Raw genomic sequence first — 21,060 nt, 5'->3', positions numbered from 1 at the left:
TGCTTCCTTCAGTTTGTAATAAACCTAGGCGCCCACAGGATGCTACGGCCCAAGATGAAAACAAATAGTGGTAACACTGGAGCGAGCCCCAAATAGATTGCCATTCAATCCAACGCTGAAACTCCTCTGACGGTGCACTTTGTAGCCCACACATTAGAGTGCATGACATTCCCTCGGCCGTTCCTACTAGGTTTATCCGCGGATACATGCTGAAGAGAAACTTCCACCTGGTCCTTCAGTGTAAAAGCGCAGAATGCGTATTGGCTTGTCCTCTGAGGACAAGGCTGCTATGATAATCCCATGTCAACTTTTCATCCTTTTGCGAATGCGTAGAAGCGTTTTGGCCTGTTGTCCAGATTGAATGTACTGACACGTAAATCCCGCAATACGTCTGCCGGGGACCGCATTCACTCTGATAACGAGTAACTTGTCAACTGTGTCAGCCTACTGAACTTGACCGCTTAGGTAGAATGCTGCAAACAGAATGCACACATGTGCTATTATCTACAGCAGAAGTTAATCCATCTAGGCATCAAAAAACCAAATATAGAAAGCACAGTCGAACCAAAAGTATCTTCAAACCATGAAACTTTTTTTCACCAGGATCTCTAGTGTCTACAGACGCCCCTCTTTTTAAAATAACCATAAGGTCACCAGTTTTTTTCTCATTCTGTTTCAAGGTTCTCATATTGCACAGTGTGCTCGATGGAATGAATGACCTGCTTCAGGTGGAACAAGGTGGTAATGCCATGGTCGACAATGTCCAAGTCATTCCATTCTATTTCTACTTCAAAGCAGCCTCAGCGGAAGCAGATCAGCTTATAAAATTGGTGAATAAAATCCTAGAACTCGTTAGCGGCCTCCCAGGTGGAATAGAAGCGCTTCTTGTCCCTACAGGTAACTCCAAATCACGTTAGTTTGTGTGTTGTTTTGCGTCATAGCCAGTGTGATGTATAGTCTAACATGCCCTTGATCCCCGCAAGTGCACGTATAAATGCGGCAGAGCTGGGATCACACATCGCCAAGTACTGCACTAGTTGACTACAGTTGAGGGTAACGCCTATTTCACCACACGTTCCAGCCATAACTGAGTTCCTTTTACCAATGTAAAGGTTGGATATTGAGGAGATAGTTTACTAGCTTGGTCAACTCCTGGTCTTGTGTTTGCAATTGTCATTCGGTACCATTTTGGATACTTTAAAACCATCGTGAGTTCCCTTTAACTTGTTATAAGATTCACAGCCGTATAATGGTCGGATAATTTCAGTTACCGAAAGCGGTGCTTGGTGGGTTTTTCACGCTTACATAGCAACAGAATTTGGTTTGCCGCGCGCTTTGACAAACTAAAACTTCACTAGAATTCAAACACATTATTTATTATGAGAGAGCGCCACACCAATTTTATGAATGAACGCCAAATGAGGAGCCAGTACACGGCGAGATGATCTTCCTGAATCTACGCCGTCAGGAATGAGGACTATTGCCTTAGTTGTGAATTCTAGAAAACAATAGCTCACAGGAAATACTCATATCATAGACTAACTTTCCCCTATAAATTCTTGAAGAAATTTAAGACGCATGAACTAGTGATTATCGTCAAGATTTAGGTTCCAATTGTTTTCCGCCCACTCGACATGTCTACCCAAATCTACCTAAAAGCGTCACAAAATGGACTGAACAACCTTCAATAATTCGTTTTCTTACAGGCTGGCGTCACTTTGTAGGTGGAAAGAAAAATAAGGACAGATTGGCTATTCATGTGTAAAACAAACCAAATACGTCCCTGAATCCGAGTGTATTCACCATAATTGTGTGCTGTTGCTCTAAACTCCAGCTCAGGGTATTTTTGAATGCCACAGAAAGTTGGTAAATCGTACAGGTTACATTACTTTCCGGAGTCGGCATACAGTGAGATCAAGCTGACAATTCGACCACTCAATCAGCTGACAGTGGATGCTAGTCGGTGCACAAAGACATCAAATATAAGACAAATTATTCAGTAGCAATATTCTGCAAAGTTAATAAATTGAGTACGTTTATTGGTTGTTGGGCAGATGGCTGTTGATCTATGCACGGCGCTTGGTAGTTGGCTTGCAAGCGTGTCAGCATGGTCGGAAAGACGGCCTCAGTGGGTGGGGACTAACTTCTGATTTGTTTCAGTCCACATAGTTTTCAATAGGTATCTGATGTAACTTGGTTAACCTGGCCAATCGTGCCACAGCTTGACCGTGATATCAACGGAGCGTTTTTGTGCTTCAAAGTAATCTGTAATTATTTTCATAAAGGAAACTACTCACAAGGTTGCTGAAAACTTCGACAGCCCACCACCTGTTTCGCCCTTCTTGGGGCTCATCAGGTATGCGCAGTCCCCGAGTTTCCGTCAACCTTATGTTCTACTTGAACCCAAATCGAGAAATAAACTCATTTGCGTATCAATTTGTTTTTTCACGAGAGACCCAACTGAGTCTCTCGTTTATGATATTCTACAACTGAATGTGCTGCACACAGGCCGCCCCATGTTTCAGTTGGTACGATATTCGAGACATCGCAGTATATTTTCATAAAGCAGCACACTCAGTTGTAGAATGTCATAGACGAAAGATTCAGCTGAGTCCCTCGTGAAAACCAAATTGGTTTGCAAATGAGTGTAATCCGTGCTTACTTCTTTCGGTTGGTTTTCTAAGGAAATTGCTTTCGATGGCTTAGTTGGCCTTTTAACAGACCGGTGACTAAAAGCCGACTGCCATGCTCGGCGACCGTACTGGCAGCGATCTGAATAGCAATCAATAGGTGTTTCCAAGCCACCAGTATTCCGGTATACTTCAAAAAACTGTACGCTCAAATCATCTCCTAGATTGGAGAATTTCGTCTCCTGATTGATAATCATAGAATGACCGCTTTGTTCCTTTCATCAGGGCTGCAAAAATATCCCTTTCCAAATGGAGGAACTTCTTTGCCAACATCAAGAGCTAGTTAGCCACACAATTTGGTTGACGGATGATCAGTCCGATGATTGCAGATGCCTACAAGCGCATGAGGAAGTAATACAGAATGGCCGATCATCAAAGAGAAATCGATTTGGAAACAATAGGGCTGAAGATTTCGAGGAAATCTGACAGTACAACAGAACGATGAGTTAAAAGTTACACTGAGTGGGCTCACCTAGAAAGTAAGATTTGTGTTCTGGCTAGAAATCGGGAGGACAGAATCAACCAAAATAGAACCCACAGAAAAGAAACAGAACGTTCACACAAGTTAGTCAAATTTGAGTAACGACGCTGCGAGTCCCAAGGACTTAGCCAGCCTGAAAATAAATCACTAGAGGAATGAAGCTGACAAATCCCTCAAACTCAAGGGAGTCAGTCATGATAAGGAGGAACATAACAAGCTACAACCACAGTGGAAACAGAAGAGATCCCTGATGGGGTGTTAATATGCGTATGACCGGTGTAGAAACAGTCTGTATTGGATACCAAAGGGTCACGCGTCCAGTTGATCTACGGCCGCTTGATGTGCCACGTTAAGATAGGTATCGATCGTGTAGCCGAACTATATGGACCTGACCAAATCCACAACAAACCATCCAATAAGGCTCGAAGTTCGGTGATTGACCTTCCTCAAGTCTTCCGCTGGGATAGATGACTATTCTGGCAAATTTCGCATAACACAGCGGTGGTCAGCTGAGTTTCTGAATACCTCAAGGACTAGTTGCGACTGAAACGTTTCACAATTTAGAATTCTGTTACACAATTAAATAAACCGCTCAAATACCTTTGCAACCAGGTTTCTATCACAATGACAGAACATAAGGAAGATAGGAAAAGCAATTTTCAGGAGAGATTTCACAATAGATTAGCTCTAAGACGTCATCAAAAATCGTTTCATTCCAAGGAATCTGTACAGGAAGAAGCAATCATACTAAAGGGTAGTTCTAACTTGGCCTTTGAGCATGATCCTCTGAGCGCCGGAAAAGCCCTCTGCTGAATCCCCTTACTTAAAAAGAATCAGGGGCACTTAGTACATTGAAAATCTAGTGAAACTTTGGGAATGTGAATTCTGTAGATCCCAGCTCAACATTATGTTGGGGTGAGGTTACATCGCAATTGAGCAACGCGGTGTCATGATCCCTTAGCCGCTCAACTTTAACACAAGTGATCTACTGCTTACTAGATCCACGACTCACACCACCCCAAAGTGCCCCAGAATATCGACGATACGCTCGCAGAGGAAATCATTCCATTAGTCACATTGGCGTATGTTGCAAAAGTTGCCAATCTGAGGGTGTTGTTTTAATGAGCTGAGCCATTTCCGCCTAAACGCGCTGCTAATCGATTGAGAGAATCAAGGCAGTAACCACTACAACTGTGCGTCATAAGCAGGTCTGATAAATTCTCTCCTAAACAAGGTGTTTCATCCTTCCCAAAGTGGTGTGCAACCCCCTGACTTTATTGTTGGTCCTTTCCAAGCTTATGTACCACTGAAGGATGTTAACTTGTATAATGCATTTGAGATGAACAAACCGAAAGTGTACGACTAAAACAGCACATTCGCTTTGGACCGAATCCGACCGTTACTTGCTAGACAACAAAGGCCCATGAATTGTGATTTGAGAGCGTGTAGCACGGTAGATGAATCGTTTACTGAACTCAGAAGTTTATGCAACTCATCCACATAACAATCTGCTATGTGCGATTGTAGCTGCTAAGGGATATTTATAGCTTGTTTATGTATTCTTGGTGATGATCTTATCATGATAGGTCAAAATATTCTAAAAAGCTTTGTCTTCGTTTTGAATTTCAGTGTATTCGCAACAATGCGAAAATAGTGTGGATGCGTATCCTCTCGAAGGTACTTTTGCGTAAACTGATTTATGTTTATAAGTAAATTTTCATATTTTACAATGCACAAACATTTAATTATTTCGGCCATCACGTGAACTCCAAGATGGAGTTGGAATATCACGATATCGATAGATTACCGAACGATCCTATCAGTGTTCAGTGAGACATTCTATCAACTAGGCAGCTATAGCTTATCGAATTAAAGTGGTTCCGCCTGGCTCTCCGTCAAACGCACGGGAGACTTCGTTGTTTGTAAGACGTGAGCTCATCTGCAGGGTCTCATCTAATAGGCGACTTTCAAGACAACTAATTAGGTTAACTTTTCAGGGAGATAATAGGCTTCACACGTTGGCTTTACACAGCAATATAGTAGAGCACTTTGTTCTATGGTGATTCTAATAAATACGATTTGGTGGATGAAACCAGCTACTTCATTCCTGAAATTGATATTGTGTGGACTTCCATGTTTAAGCAATCGGCATTCTGTAACAATCACCAAGCAAAATAACACTGATTCGAATTCAGGTTTAACCGCTAACAGCCTTCTTCGTGTATGTCGCATATATTATTATCAGAATTAATAACCAGAGGAATTAACGTCCATAAATAGCTTCAGAAGAGGTGGGTTTGTTCAGATTGTCTCAAAGCAACCTTCAGGACGTACCACGTACTTACATACATATCCGTAAACTCATGGACCTGCAGTGCAAATCATAATTTGCTTTTCACAAATCAACTAGCCCGGTTTCGGAAACGGAACTCCAATCATGGGACATGACAGTATCATCCACATGATCATCATTATTGTTATAATGAACACTGTTTTTATCATGATACTCAGTGGGGACGTCAACAAAGGAATAACCCTGGCGAACTACTTGTCGGTTTCGGGAATGTTTGTTCAGTTTTGCTTGCCACCTTCTTACACTACTTACTTTCTTACACTTAACTACAGGGGCACAGAGTGGCTTTGTCTATACAAAAATCACTTATATGTGGAAATGTAAGGGTATTCTTGGAGATATCGTTGCCACCTGACCTCCATGTCTGCCAAGGACAGTTTGATTTTACTTCCAACCCCCCTCCAAAGGTATTGGCAGCTCCTTCGCATACTACCCGGTATACTATATGGGTGCACTGTGACTTCAGTGTATCAAGTTGAATCAAATTCCTTAAACAAATAATCCAACGAAGATTCAACAGCTCCTGAACTCATTGAACAACATACAGTGCCAGCATCGGTTTTTTGTTCAGATCTGTCAGGGTCAGCCAACCACCTCTGGTTGACGTTTGGTGCCACAGACGCATTCGTGATTTTTAGTGACTGAGGTATAAAGGTCGAACTTTCCACACCATGGACTGCGCGAGTTTTGGCGGTTAAGTATTAAGAGTAAACAATGCTTTGGATACACCATCGTCTGAAGTGTTGGGAATTTGAAGGCGTTTTGCAGACACCCAGCTGTAAAGCAGAAGCTCACGAAATTGAAACTGACGTGGAACTCAAAACTCATAATCGTCCAGTGATAAACACTATTTGTGTTGCACGTGAACGGTATTTTGATTTTTCCTAATGTTTGTTTGTCTTGTAACAATTATCGCTTCTTATGAAACACAGTAACCTGATTATTCACCTGATCCTAACTGTTTCTACCAGTTCAACTGGCATACCTACTAAAGTTCTCACAAAATCAGAATACTCTTCTAAACAGATACAGAATAGCCTATTTGTCTTTTTTAGTTGCCAACTTCAAAGCTGAACTGAAGACCACACCAGAAATGGCAAGTTTGCTGAATGCTGAAGAAAGGCCAAACAAGAACTTGGAATCACAACTCCGGTCAGATGTGAGTGCTGGTTTGTTACAACCACATCATAATTAGAAAATCCTCACGTCTAACAGAACGGCCGTGCGATCCGTTCAGAAGGCTTGAAAGCTCTGACCAGCGTGTTTTAGTTTCTTGGTCTGAGACACCAAAACGGGGGGTGTCACTCACCAACTGGAGTTTGGATGGTCGCAACGACAAATCGCCTTTTCACTGGAAGCGTTTATGCATAACTAAAGGAAGCCTTAGAAGAAACGTGTGGCTATAGTCAGTCTGCAGCTGATATGCAGTACCTCATGTAATTTATGTTCACAACTTTCTAGGCATCGTAACTAGACACTGACTGGCGATCCAGATTGAGATTTCTGCTAGGCATGTTGAAAAAAAGTTAGTCAAGTAGCCGTTAACTTGTCGTTTGTAGGTTCATTAACATTTCGTCTGCACATAGAAACATATGGACTGTTCGTCATTTTGACTTGAACACAGAGTAGCTTATGGAAGACGAAAAAACAGCTTAAACATAACTACGTGGACGCGTTTGTCTGACAAACTTTGATGTGGTGGTGGAAGGTTCACTTACCGCTTTGTGAAGGATTTAGAGTACTGTACCTTCAGAAAATCATCTTTCCAGTATGGTCTCGTTACTACTTGCTGGTCTCGGGGACTCTTCCCAAGAGGAATTCCAGTACCATGCAAGTGAGTTGTACCTATAACATATCTTCGATGGGACTCAGATGTGAAGAGCGTAGTCATTGATTTCGAGCTCTGGACACGGAATACTGTTCCAGAAAGGTGAATGCTTATGTTGATATCCGTCTCTCCTGGGATTCGGTCGGCAGCTCATATTCTGTGCTTCGTCGTCATAGAGGATGTGTATGGCCAAGAATGTTCTCTTTAGTATAGTATAGGTGTTTCTTCTGAAAAAATATAACGCTTTTTATGAACGAGTCTTAACGCCCAACAATAATTCCAGAGTTATTTTCCTGAGTACCCAGTAGTTTCTCAAAAATTCTGTTGACCCCGTTTCATTCGTTGCCCATCGACTTAATTCATCGAAATGAATTAACTGAGAACATTCTTACGTACTGTATTGCTAAACTTCCGGTTTGACTAGTCTGATACGACTTTGCTGCTGACTTTTTTTTACCCATAACTATGGTCTGCTAACAAAACTAATGGATTGGTGTGGACGTACAAGGCAAGACGTTTCGGAGATCTCCTAGTTGTATTCGACATTGGATAACTCGCAAAACACAGATATTACAGATAGTTAATATTCTGCCTTAGGCGTAGCCTTTGTCAGTCCGCAGTCGTACCTCGTGTAGATGAACAAAGGCTGTCGTTAAGTGGTGCAATTAAAGCGATGGTTGTTCACCAGGTGGTGTGAAATCACGTCTTTCTTCGAAAGATTACTGAGAAAGATTTAACTAGATCCGGGTTAAATGGGTCATATTCAGGTTTCTTCTCTACTCGTTATTTTTTGCCAGGTAGAGCACGTTACCCCGTCTATTTAACCTGATTGACTCAAAGTATTTTTTTCGCCATCGTTTTTGTGATTTTTTGGCGACAGTATGCGCCTTGATTAACTTCTTCCCCGTCATAATTCGCCGTTCAAAGTAAAAATCCATCAGTTAATGTGTCAAGTGATTTGAAGGTAGGCACCGATTTCGCACTTTGCTCATTCGTGAATATGCATATTCTGTAGCGCCGATTTTCATTGTACATTTGTTATAATATGGGCTAATTCGTCACCCCAAGTGTTTAGCACAGCTCTTAATAACTTAGACTTGATAGGCAACGTACTGTGGTGTTGTACCTGCATGTTCGGCTAAAGTTTGACAGAATTCGTGGAGGTTTGACTTGTGACTGATTAATATGGGCACTGGTTTTAATCTGTGAGACATTTGACAACAAGCTGCTGCTGATACCCCTTGCGATGCAAAAACAAGAGAGCTTTCACGTTTAGAACATGCACAATTATGGTGACACTAACCGAATTACGGCCTGCTGGAACTGTATACATTTCTGTCACAGGATATAAAAGTTGAAACCAGTTGGAAAATTAGAATGCTGTTTCTAATTCATGAAGCACACGAATCACATCGGGAGGAAATCTTTCGGTCGTTTACATTTTATGACCAGAGTCACTGCACTGCCCTGGGGATCCAGCGTGAAGCTGAACTTGGAATAACGTCACCCAATTCTACTGAATTCATGGCTTTTGTTATTGTGGTCTAGTGGCAAAATGTATAAACCTGACTGTCTACTTTGTTCGGTTTATATGCTGACTGCGTGAGACACCAGTTTCGACATCATTGGCTGAAGTCTTGACACCGAAATCGGTTTGCATACCTCAACAGCCTTTTGAGCAGTGGTGAAGCGCATATAACATACATACACCACATAACGCTCGCTCCTATGCTCGATTTGAGTCGCTTTGTTTGTGCATATATCCATCATGAATTACGAGAAATTGTGTGCCAAACTGGTAGTTGGCTTGGCTATTTTGACTTCTAGACAATGCAGGGTTCGACAATGCAGGAGCTTTGTTCGACACCATTGGTCCATTTTTGGTCGATGGTCACAGTAAGGCGAATCTCCATTACGGCAAACTTTTCTTATGCGGTGTAGACAATGCTTGACCAACGACTTGAATTAGGATTCCTAAGTAAGCAAACTAGTTTATGATTCTTGTTCGAGTTGGGCTAGGTACAACGTGCAAATACCTTTCAGTAACAAGAGACACCCCTAGATCAGACGACCATGGGTTCACCGATAAACACTAGCCTCTCGTAGTCGTGGACGTGTAAAGATATCTGGTGCTTTCACTGCACAATTTATCCACCCTCTTTTTGAGTTTTTTGTATCTTATTGACCTGACACTGAGTACTTCAACCTGTTTAACAAGTCCCACTCATCACTAGGTTTACGGTTCCCGTTCAATCTACATCAACATATCCTTTAAGATCCAGTGTTCGATTGCAAGCTGACTTGAGATGCTAGAATTCAGCTGAATCTCCCGTGAAGACCAAATTGGTATGCATTTGTCGAATTCTGTGCAATTTGGGTTCAGGTTGAACGAAAAATTGACAGTGACTCGAAGACCATACCTACCTGATGAGCCGCAAGAAAGACGAAACTGATCGTCGGCTGTCGAAGAGTTTTCAGCAACTTAATGAGTAGTATGTTGCGTCCGAGAAAAATTCATTCACTTATGACTCCGTAAGACGTAAACTTCCAATCACTGTTGCCTTTCCTGCATATGTTTTCAGCCAGCATTAGAATCATGCTCATCTTCGTGGAGTGTAAACGTTAGGAATATTGGGGGGGGGAGGTTGCTAAACATGCCTCAGGATAAATTCTGAAGTGAGACCATTTTGTATTTGAAGCACTGCATATACATTCCTCATGACTTGCCAGGTCTCTCACGTCAAGCTCCACAACCACTGCTTAATGGCAGTCACGACTGAAAACAAGGCGTCTGCGATCTTGAAGCATCATTTATAGCATCTATAGGCATATCTTAGAGGACATGCCTTCAATACGTTCGTCTAGACAACAAATCGGTCCTAAAAATACTTCATACTCCTTCGGTTAATGCCATAAAATTTTTGGCATCCCATTCGTATCACAATGAAGTCAACCGGAAAATTTTGTAAGCAACTGGCTCAAGTTAATCTTGAAAGTTTCAATTTGAGCGCGACCAGGTCGCATTGATTGTGCTTCTCGTGTATTGTTCTAATCAGACCTGTAAGCCTTGGTAACGCCAAGTCCCTATGCCCTGCTGAAATACTCTATCCGTAGTTTATCACCACTATGGAATTTGACAGTCTCTTTCTGAACAGTTAGAAGTGGCAGACGGAACTCCTTCATGTGAAACGCCAAACACAACTACCTTATGCACATTAAAATTGCCCGAAAATTCTCAGTTGCATTCCAAATTCAAACGGTTACCGCAGGTTTTGCTCTCAACAGTGACTTTTCTTTATATTTCCTTCCAAACAGATCAAGACGCTAATGAAAGGGGAATTTACAGATGCACGTGTTTACAAATCAGCAACAGTGGATTACTTGGTGTCCGAGGGAGAGAAGCTTAGTGTCGCGTTCCACGTTAACTTTGATGGTTATCGTGTTGATACCAGCAAGTTGGATGAGTGGAAGGATGACCCGATTGACAGTACACTTTTGACGCGCGTTACGACTCAAGGTAACACTGACATACTATATAATACACTTACTATATATATATATATACTATCCACTTAAGCTCCTGGGTAGCTATCGCGCGTCATAGCCTACCAAATATATTGAGTTCCTTTTTGACAGTTTTCCGGAGATTTCGCTTGCAGGGTAAAAGAACTGCTGTGTTTGTTAGGCATAAATTATGACTAATCTGTTTTTGGAGATTGCTATCGTGCGTGAGAACTTTTTCCTGTTATGACCACTATATCAGCCAATTTAAATTAGTGCATGTGCAATCATTCCCCTTAACGAATGGACCGGGTGATTCTGTATAACTCCTATCCAACTGTGGTACTCAGACTAATTTCAAACCCTGATAGTAATATTCGATCAACTTACGTGACTTCGGCATAAAAAACACGAAATTGCACAGCAGTTTTGCGGCTGTTGCATATAAAAAGCTGAAAGTAGGAATGTGGGTACGCGAAGACCTAGGAATGACAACAAAGTAGATCGTACACTCAACTTGCTGTTCACTTCTTGGGTCGGGAAGTTGATCGAGTCACTTGTGACACTGGTAAGGAGAGCAATCAGTGGGGACATTAGCGGAACGACACTCCACCAGAAAAACTAAGTTAATCGCAGAGAGCCATGGATTCTTGCGTAAGTTCACCCACTCTTTATAGACAAAGAAATTAACTAAATTAGACGTTAAAAGCGCGTGATTATAATTCAATCCAATCAGCCCTTCAGATAGAACTTAATTTTTTATTGCTTGGGTTCTTTGTATGAACTAACCGAATCGTGAGCTTGTGAAATACATATCGTTTGGGTCAACGGTTAACCCTAAGTGCCAATAATGAGCACGTGGTTTAGGCAAATTCGACCTCACCTATAAGCCCACTCGATATCAAAAGTCGCCTGTTTGTTGTGGATCTCCCTCACGGTCATTCCTTCAGTAATATCACCGACCAAAAATCTCACATTTCTTTTATGTTGAACATCCAGGTAGGTATCCAACGCACAAACGGATCACTTGCTCAAACCTGAAGAGTGTGAAGTTGGGTAAGTCAGTACTAAAAGCTAATTGCTTCTTCTATGTACCTCAGAATTTTGGAACCGATGCACATTACGTACATGTGCACCTTTACTACGTCGCTTCCAGCTCGAAGTGTGCTGTACAGAATATTGTGCAGCTCAGACACGTATGAAAGACTGATGCCAGACCGAAAGTGTCGAACCTTAATGCACATACAAGTGGGATACGCTAGGTACAAACGTAGAAATCTCCAGTAGGTAAACCCGAGCTACCTAAGTCTACCAGCTGAACTCCTAGAAGACTTTCCCCATGTCACATACAAACACGTGAGCTTTGTGCGTAATCTGTTCCGCCTCTGCTTGGTCTAAAACAATTCAAGAGCTCTTGGGAAAACTGCGCGAGAAGCTGAACGACATAAATGTTATAAGCAAAGGCCTTAAATAACTCCCATTTTCAGTTAGCTGAAGATCAGTGGAGTCTTAGAAGTTGCGATGTGTTTAGGCGAGGCGTTCTTAGTTGTACGCTGAAATCTTTTACATCATAGCAGTTAATATCACAGTAATACCTACGTAGTTTGCATTAACAAAACCGTTTATTTTTTGTAGATATCTTGGTCCCTCGGGCAGCCACCGGATGATGTTGTGCTACAACAAACTTGGGGAAAACCGCTTGTCTATGCGCTGATTATATTCGTGCTTTCATGTCAGTGGCCTTCAGCTTACTCGCATATTTACTGACTTTGGAGTGTATACCTCATTTCTAATTCGAATTTTGCCAGTTATTAGGCTCCAGCAGCGGATTTGCAGTAGGATGTACACAAACCGCAATTGTTTCTACATGCCTGCTAACCAAAAATGTTTCAAATAAAACCCCAATGCTTAGAAGCTTGTTAATTTACTTAGACACCTTGCATTATTACTGAGAAAGATAGGCCTTTTGAAGCCCTAATTGATTTACCAGTTCCTCTATTGATATGACCCCTGGGCTTACACCTCCACAGGTTAGTAATTCACAGTAGAAGAAAACTGTCCAATGAATACAAAGGTTCAACTTTTAATGAAACAAACGGGGGCACACAATCCTATCTTGGTCGAACGTACTCGTAAAGCATTACACTTAACACTACCGACACAAGTGATAAATCATCTACTAGAAAAACTCAAATCATTATTTATTCCTATGTGTAATGCAGTAACATTCTGTCACAAGTATTTATTGTTATAAATGTGCTTCAGGTAACTCCTGAAAAGGACTCGCTCCGTATTTACTTGGCTGTACTTAACCGTAATTTGAATCTGGCTTATCTGCCGTCTAGGTCTGTAAGGTATTCAAACCAAACCGATCGGGCACACTATTCCACAGGAGTACACAAAGGTATTTTCCAAGAGGGAACGTTTCCTCGCGATAACCGATTAGAAACAATCATATCGCCCAATTTTGTCCAAGTTGCTCTGACCAGCTTTTGCAACCGTGAAATATCAGCGTCTCGGATATTCATTAATATTACGCAATGATTCAGAGATCACCAATCATTGTCACCTAGGTCACTATGAAGGGGGGTTATTGTGCCACATAGATTTACTCAAAAAAGATAATGGCGCAAGTTTCTCCACCCCAAACATTTCCTCCTGGGGAATAAAGTAACATGGAGACCACGATCAATTTGAGTTGTCTGCTCCGATATACTTCATTGAACGGTACTCTCTGAGCTTTCTGAGCTAAACTGCCCGCTATGACAAATTAAATCCGACGTAGAAGTATCGACGTACGCAGCAGGGGTGCAAATCAGCAGTTGCTTTAACACCAGTCATTCGGCGCATTTGTCGACCACTTTACGGGCACTTCTGTTGTAGTAGGACCGCGGAATCAACTATTTTTAAAATCAAATGTCGTCTTTATGTGGCTCTGAGAAACCTCCATCCCCAAGGAAAATTGTAATGGGAGAATGTCGTGCCGCCCAAGTTGTCTTGTTTGACTGAGATCACCATAGAGCTCATTCATCCGTGAGAAGTATGCTGCATCGTCCAACTCCTTCCTGTCGGTAAGAAAACTTACCAGTAAATCAGAATTCTCCTAGATTTATGTACGTAGCGGGCAAAAAATAGCGCAGCCTTCAATAGATATTTTGCAGCCCTTTTCGTTGTAAGTTAAATCCACAGAGGCTAGATGTACTTTGGCAATGAAGATAATGCCCCAGCAAATTTTTTGAGGCGCAGCATTGCGCTTCTCTGGATTTCTTATTGTTTGGTCAACCAAGACTATATAGAATTTCCAGGACGTCCGATTTCACCTTGCCCAAGACCTAGAAAATGCTACCCCCCCTCTGCAGCACGCACTCTACGTGAAAATCATGCGCCAAAACAACTTGAGTGTCCGCAGTGCAAATTTTAAAAGATCAGGAAATTAGCAATAGTAATAACGACAAAATGTCTTAGTTTATGGAGAATTGATTCGTCGCATTTTTTTCAGAATCCGAGTTTAATTATTTGACTCTAGCTTCTTCCGAGTTATCTATCTTGATGGCGTTTTAATGGCGTCCCGAGAACGGCTTGATTTTGATGCAGCTCCGAGTAGAACCCTGTGAGGTCAAAACAGGAACGAGTCGGTTCGACAACTCCTTTCATGGAAGGTTTTTGTAAGACTACCTGAATATTAAACTATCCTTGAACACAACACCAAGTGCTTAACCATCGATTTAAAAAAATCCGTTCAATGACGCTTGCACTGGACTGAGACTTGGCCTATAATATTTGCTTGGAATAAACGGCCCAAATTTCTGATGAATTCGGCTTGACCTAGTAGGTTTTTTAAGTCGATACATCCAGAGTTTGCGGTCTACCTCAACTGATATATCTCGTACACCATCCGAATATCACATCAATCAAAGTTGCCAAGGAAAATTAAACAAGCGATTCATCCGTGCACCCCGTGGATCACCATTTGACAAGTTAAAACCTTAACTTTAGAAGTTCAGATAACTCGCTTTGAATACCTGCGTTATCAAAACTGAAATTCAATTTGAAATTGATCCCGTTTTCACCAGAGATGTGCATGTTGTAACGACTAACAAGCACCAAGATGATAAAAACTTCATTCCCTATCCCACTATACGTACGGAAGCGCTAGCACGACCCAGATCAAACTAGGTGCCATCCACTGTGGGCGAATAAAGCATCGGAATTTAGGAAACTAATGGATAACTCTGTTCGTAGTGGTCAATTTCAGAGATACGAGATACAAGAACTCCCCAAGATAAAACTCAGACAGTGGTTTTGACGAAGTGATAAGTTCACAGCTGCATGTCTTGCACTGTAAGCTAACGAAACCGTCCAGCTGGCTTACAGAGAGGCTCGTGAACGGTTTGCTTCTATTACAAAACTATCCAGCAAATTCTGTTCGAGGATAAACTTGTTAGCATAGTTCCTGCCGTTTTCTCGTAGCGGTGTAGGAGCTTTCAAAGTTATGCGGACAAAGCTGAGCCTGTTTTGCATAGTTGCCACTTACGTGGTAAAACCAAATGATTGACTTGCGTCGACTATTAACACACCGGTGAAATCAACTCAAATAAGGGGCCGTGGACGTCAGTTCGCTTCGTGAGGTGCTAGAAGAACTAAATGTGTCCACATAGTTGTGCGCTAATTCAGCACACCTCTGCCCTGTGTGCTTTTTCGACAGGGTATAAATGATAGAATGGATTGCGGTAAGAAAAAGCCACTTTCAGACCACCACTGTCAGTGCTTCGCCAACTAGCGAGTTGACTAGTCCTTACTGAGCAAATTCTTGACGCCTGCTCCCCGTTACTACGGATGATGCGATGTGACTCATGAAAGTCACATAACTAGCTGAATTATGTAGAGCTGACCCTGTAGCCTCTCCGTGAATACCATGTTAGAGCAGCTGAGCAGACCAAGCTGTCGGTTTTTCGTTACAAACACCCTGTGATGCTCCGGTCATCGATGGCTTTCTTAAAATGTGTTGCATTAGCATAATGAATCGGTTCCTCAGTGTGAACAAATTAAAATCGGAATTTGAAAAAATTGGCCGAACACGAACGCGGACAGTGCAAAAGATAAAAATCACAACTTCAATGTGGGTGGATTATGGTCGCATGGAAAGACGAACAGTCACTTGTTAGTCATCAAGTCATGAAGAACAAATCCTGTGATTCAGCCAACGTGGATGTGCATGAAACCCACCTAAAAGTAACCGTTTTAGAAAGGTTTGGAGGACAGTTCTTAACCTCGTCGATGAACAACATTCCATGTAACCAACTGACTGGGTAACAAAGTGCGTCGATTTTTGAGCCATAGTCAACAAACCAGCAAAACCTCTGATTAGTAGCAGGCTAAACACCACTCCACCTTCATCCGTACGATGTTTTCAAACTATGCACCTGCAGAAGATGCGTGACCCTGAAAGCTAGAGTTAATAGTTGGGTCAGTGGATAGCAGGGCGAACCAGATATATTCACAGTAGAGGGGATGGGAGCTTTCACATCAGGAATATGTAAGGCAATGAAAACAAATAAACGGAATGGCATTTTAAAGGTCAACTGGTCAGTGGCATTTAGACGGACGAAATGCTACTGTTGAATAACACCATTTGGAAAAGCAGTAGATAAATGAACAGGACGCGTTGAGTATGCGCTAGGATACAAGAACGAACTTAGCAGATCAGGCCTAAACCGAGTATCCAAGGCGACAGGGCAGCACCGTACCCTCACGGTGCTACCATAATCAGGTTTTCAGGCTACCCTAAGACGGTTCTTATACTTGGAGTAGCTGTAGAATGCGAGTTCATTGTAGTGGCCAGGAGTCAATTCGCTGGCCAACGTGGCCATTAAAGAAACAATTGCGCTAGTTCCGGTCCGGATGGATGAAAGCCGAATGGATGACAGACTGAGTAAACGGCTAAGCGGAGCAGTCACCTATTCAAATGGGAATGCAAAGGTGACACATCTAATAGCCGCATCCTCATAGAATGTCAACTGTGAAATCACTACTAACAAAACAACGAGTAGCGTGGTCATTCAACACAGCAAAATAAAGTAAGCTTACCTGACCGATCGGATAAGAGGAATGCCCATCAAACTGACATCGCCCGTATGCTGAATGGATGAGGAATCAACGTTAGGCTGGGTAGGCTGCGGTGTCACCGTCGGATTGCGTAGAGTCAGCTTCTTTCTGACGAAAAAGCGATGCGATGCGGACTCTAACTTTCATAACCATAAAGACGCAGAGCATTTACCTAACAAACTAAAAGAGAAAAAGGCCATTTCTGCGTCACAACTGACAAGTTTGCCCAAACACATACGTAGCAAACCAGATACACATACAAACGGGATAGTAGTACCACGTAGTCGAACCAATAAAAGCTACTTGATTGCAGTGAATAATAAACGCGGAAATCGCTGCGCTGTTATGACTGCTCACTGTTATTCGGTGGCTTTACTGTCACCGGAAATGTTCCAGGTTACAGTTGAAACGATAGAGCTAGTAAAGAGAACACGAAAGAGACCAAAATGCAGGGAAACCAGCTGGGAGTACGAATAATATTTACACATGGATGGACCAGCGCCTGATCAAAACACAGCCTAACGTGAGTGAAACATTGACAAAAACCACAACAACAATGTTGAGCGGAAATCCAGGTGAAAAAAACCTTGCCACAGTCAAACCCTTGAAAGGTCAGTGGATCACCATTTCTCAGCACAATCAAAATTCTCGAAAAGATTATGATCGTAGGATTTCCGGTTCCATATTGAACAGGTTTCAAGAAGATCGATGAACCGAAACACGGGAAATATGCTGAGGGCCTATTCATTCCTATATTCAAGATAGGACATAATGTGATCATCACCTGAAAAGGTGTACGTCAAAAGCGTGCGATATTAAAAAAATAAGCTAGCAAGCAAGAAGAACAGCAATAAACGAATAGCAAATGTGAAACGGGATAAAACGATAAGACATTTTATCCAACTATTCAAAGTATCAACAAAATACGCCCATTAAAATACACAAAGTGGTCCACAACATATATAAAAATAAGCATTTTAAATAAAATCGAAATAACTGCCCAGCGATTTCTCACAACAATAAGCGGGAGAATAGTTCCCTCTTTCTTTTTTTCTCTCTCTCTCTCTCTATTCACCCTTCCCTTAGTCTAGTAGTAGTCTTGCAGCTGACGGAACGCTTAAATTGCGGGGCAGACAGACGTCCGGCAGAGCGCGCGGCTGGACATATCCCGATACATGTGATTCAGATCTCAGGGCAGCAGCCAACAAGTCAGAAGTTACCACGTGACCTTGCATCGCCAATCACCAGATATCCCTTGGGACTAGGTCGATCTTACGAGCACTTTTACAACTTTGTTGCACAACGGGAACTTCAAGGCTTTGACGGTCGGTAGTGCACTATTGATCAAATCAGACTAGCTTGTCTGTGTATCACATGGTTATCGTGTTTTTGATGAGTCCTGGGATCAGCCAATCCTTTGCGGTTTTCACTCTACATGTTTTACGTCTGCGAATGGGGATCGCAGAATACGTTTCTAGTAAGTGGTCAGGAACCGACATATGCTAGTCGCCACTGTGTCAAAGACAAAGAACCACCGATGAGGAAGCCAGTACCTCAGAGAGTTTCTGCGCATGTATTCACAGCTAGTCGGTGACCAGAATGCACCTAAACTTCATGAGTATGCACGGCTTAGTAATATTCCTCCAGGAGTAACGAAGTTGTCCACACTGAGAGGTTGTTTTCGAACAGCAATCGGACATTTTGACGAAACTGTAGGCATGTTGTGTGCATCGTATACATAAGGAGGCCTTTCACACTCCATCTAAGACAATTTGGAACAAAAAGTTTATCGAAACATCTACAAAATTTGCAAACTTGCATTTCGCTTTGCGTAGGACGTCCTCTTGGAGAGGATTTGCCCCACCATATATCCAATACATCCGTACCTATCTCTTCGGGAGGTGGGAGTTAATCAATGGGAGGAACTTACCGTGAAAAGGTTGATATGGGATATTTCCAACATTGTGCGCTCGCTTCGCAAACAGAATCTCTCGTTTAGTTTATGAAGACTTCATTTACCAGTTTATTTAGCCACAACATATGGATTTCATACGAATCCCTCTTTTGGACGCTTCTGACGCCTCCAACTGAGATGTGCGGTTTATGGGCTGCTTCGTGAACACACTAACCAATCAGAGCCCTCCATTTCTCGATGCATTTGAACAACCGCTGTGAGGAATACAGATTGAGATGCTGCATACCAAACTGTCAATAGCTTAATGACGAAAGAAAATCCGCCTTCAGTGGTGCATTTAGACGGTCATCTGACTACATTCATTTTCACGTTCGTCCTATGCTACTTAAATCTCTATTCAGTAGAGGACCGCCGAAATTCATCGAAGTTATTAGATGTTTACAAAGAACTGTGAAACGCAGACAATAAAAGTGTCATTTATAAGTGTGTATCACCTAATAATTGGTTGGACATGTGATACTCGGCCAATTTAAAGAGTTTTTGGAATTTGTATGCAAATGAGTGTATTTATAGCCAGTTGCCAGGTAAACTGCTGTGCATGCTTCCGGACCTCCTGGGCGTACTGTTAATGGCCTTCTGGGGTCATGACATATGATGATTGGCTTTTCGCGCCCCTTGCGCGACAGGTGCGGCCAACCGGACGAGCCTGAGCCTTCTGACCTTGAGACCAATCGAAGTTCTTTGTGTGGCGATAGCAAGCCGTCGGGTGTCCTGTGGTTCTGTGTCCAGGACCGCATAACGCGCCGGTCTCCAGTCGGCGCACAGAACACCTGTGCTTAGTTGTAAGCCGATCATCGGGCCAAAACATACGTCAACTCTCAGTGTGCAAGTCGTGCAGTACATGAAACAAGACAGACCCGATAACACTGAGACTCATCAAGCAAAATCAAGTTTAAAGATCGGTCTTATGTTTCGAGGGCTACCTCAACACAGGTTTCAGCCGTTGCAGCGAGGTGATAATAATAATAGTGCATTGTGAGTGAAACTGCGTGGTTGTTGAGCATGCATGGATTGATATAGGATCTACTCACTTAGGGAGACTTCGGTCGGTTATTCATCGTTTGGAGAGACCATTCCATTGGCCGGTTGGTAGTCCTGTTCTCTGGCTGGTGTATGTCCGGTTAGCCATGAAACCGAACCACTTCAGTCCTCCTGCAGATATGTTTGTTCACGTGCCTCCTCTGCGACACCGGTTTCTTGGTCCATCGGTCTGACAAACAGTTCTTCTTACGTCGACACGACAGCACGTGTCCGTTTGTTTGGCGAAGAATCGTCCAACTTTAACTTGTTGTGGCGTGGTGTTCGAGAGGGATGACCATCATCTGCTATACTGTTAGACTGTACGCTTGATTAGATAATGCGCCAAGTTTTCAGCGGATGCTATGGGCTGGAGGTTGGAACGAACGTTTCGATCACTGACCTCAAAATAGAGCATGACATAGGTGTCCTCGTTGTGGATCAACTCAGTCTACAGCAGATGTGTTTCTCCCGTTGGCCGCGAGATCAACGCCTCAAAACCCAGGTCTATTCTCGGTCGCAGTTCAGCCCAAGCGGACCGCTTAAAACAAACGGAGTTGCACTAGGAAATGTTTGAGAGTTCAAATACTTCAGTTCAACAATTTTACAGAATAACTAGGCTCAGGACAAATTCAGACCTGGAATGACAACAACCGCCAAGCGTTCCTACGAACGAAATGTTTACTTTGACACCGGGTTCCTATCTGTTACTCTTCTATCCGATCTGTTCTACTTTCTGATTGTGAAACCTTGCTGCTGCTCACAAGATGGAGGTTTTCTACCAGTGGTGTCCGAGAGGCATTTCTCAGAACTAGTTCCCAGGACTCTGCACCAAATGATGAAATCCGCCATCCATGCTTTGGAGTCACTGGACTGGAACACCCAATCCAACAACAAATCAGTGCTTATCTGCTGAAAATGTGGTGTTGAGGATAGCCCTCGAAACATAAGACCGATCTTTAAACTTGATTTTGCTTGATGAGTCTCAGTGTTATCGGGTCTGTCTTGTTTCATGTACTGCACGACTTGCACACTGAGAGTTGACGTATGTTTTGGCCCGATGATCGGCTTACAACTAAGCACAGGTGTTCTGTGCGCCGACTGGAGACC

At 42.6% G+C, this 21,060-nt stretch overlaps 1 protein-coding gene across 1 annotated transcript; it reads left to right on the top strand.

The window, feature by feature from the left end:
• Positions 1 to 680: 680 nt before the first annotated feature.
• On the top strand, positions 681 to 12,610 carry T265_06767 (hypothetical protein; the record flags this gene model as incomplete). Its single annotated transcript, XM_009172120.1, has 7 exons — positions 681 to 887; positions 2,286 to 2,550; positions 4,801 to 4,848; positions 6,580 to 6,683; positions 10,668 to 10,869; positions 11,853 to 11,909; positions 12,489 to 12,610. 7 exons carry the CDS (start codon positions 711 to 713, stop codon positions 12,518 to 12,520), a joined length of 885 nt encoding a protein of 294 aa, XP_009170384.1.
• Positions 12,611 to 21,060: the final 8,450 nt, after the last annotated feature.

The sequence above is a fragment of the Opisthorchis viverrini genome (genome assembly GCF_000715545.1).
Source record: "Opisthorchis viverrini unplaced genomic scaffold opera_v5_145, whole genome shotgun sequence".
Classification (NCBI taxonomy): domain Eukaryota; kingdom Metazoa; phylum Platyhelminthes; class Trematoda; order Opisthorchiida; family Opisthorchiidae; genus Opisthorchis; species Opisthorchis viverrini.
Note: the sequence above shows the minus strand (reverse complement) of the source record. Positions and strands in the feature narration are given on the sequence as shown.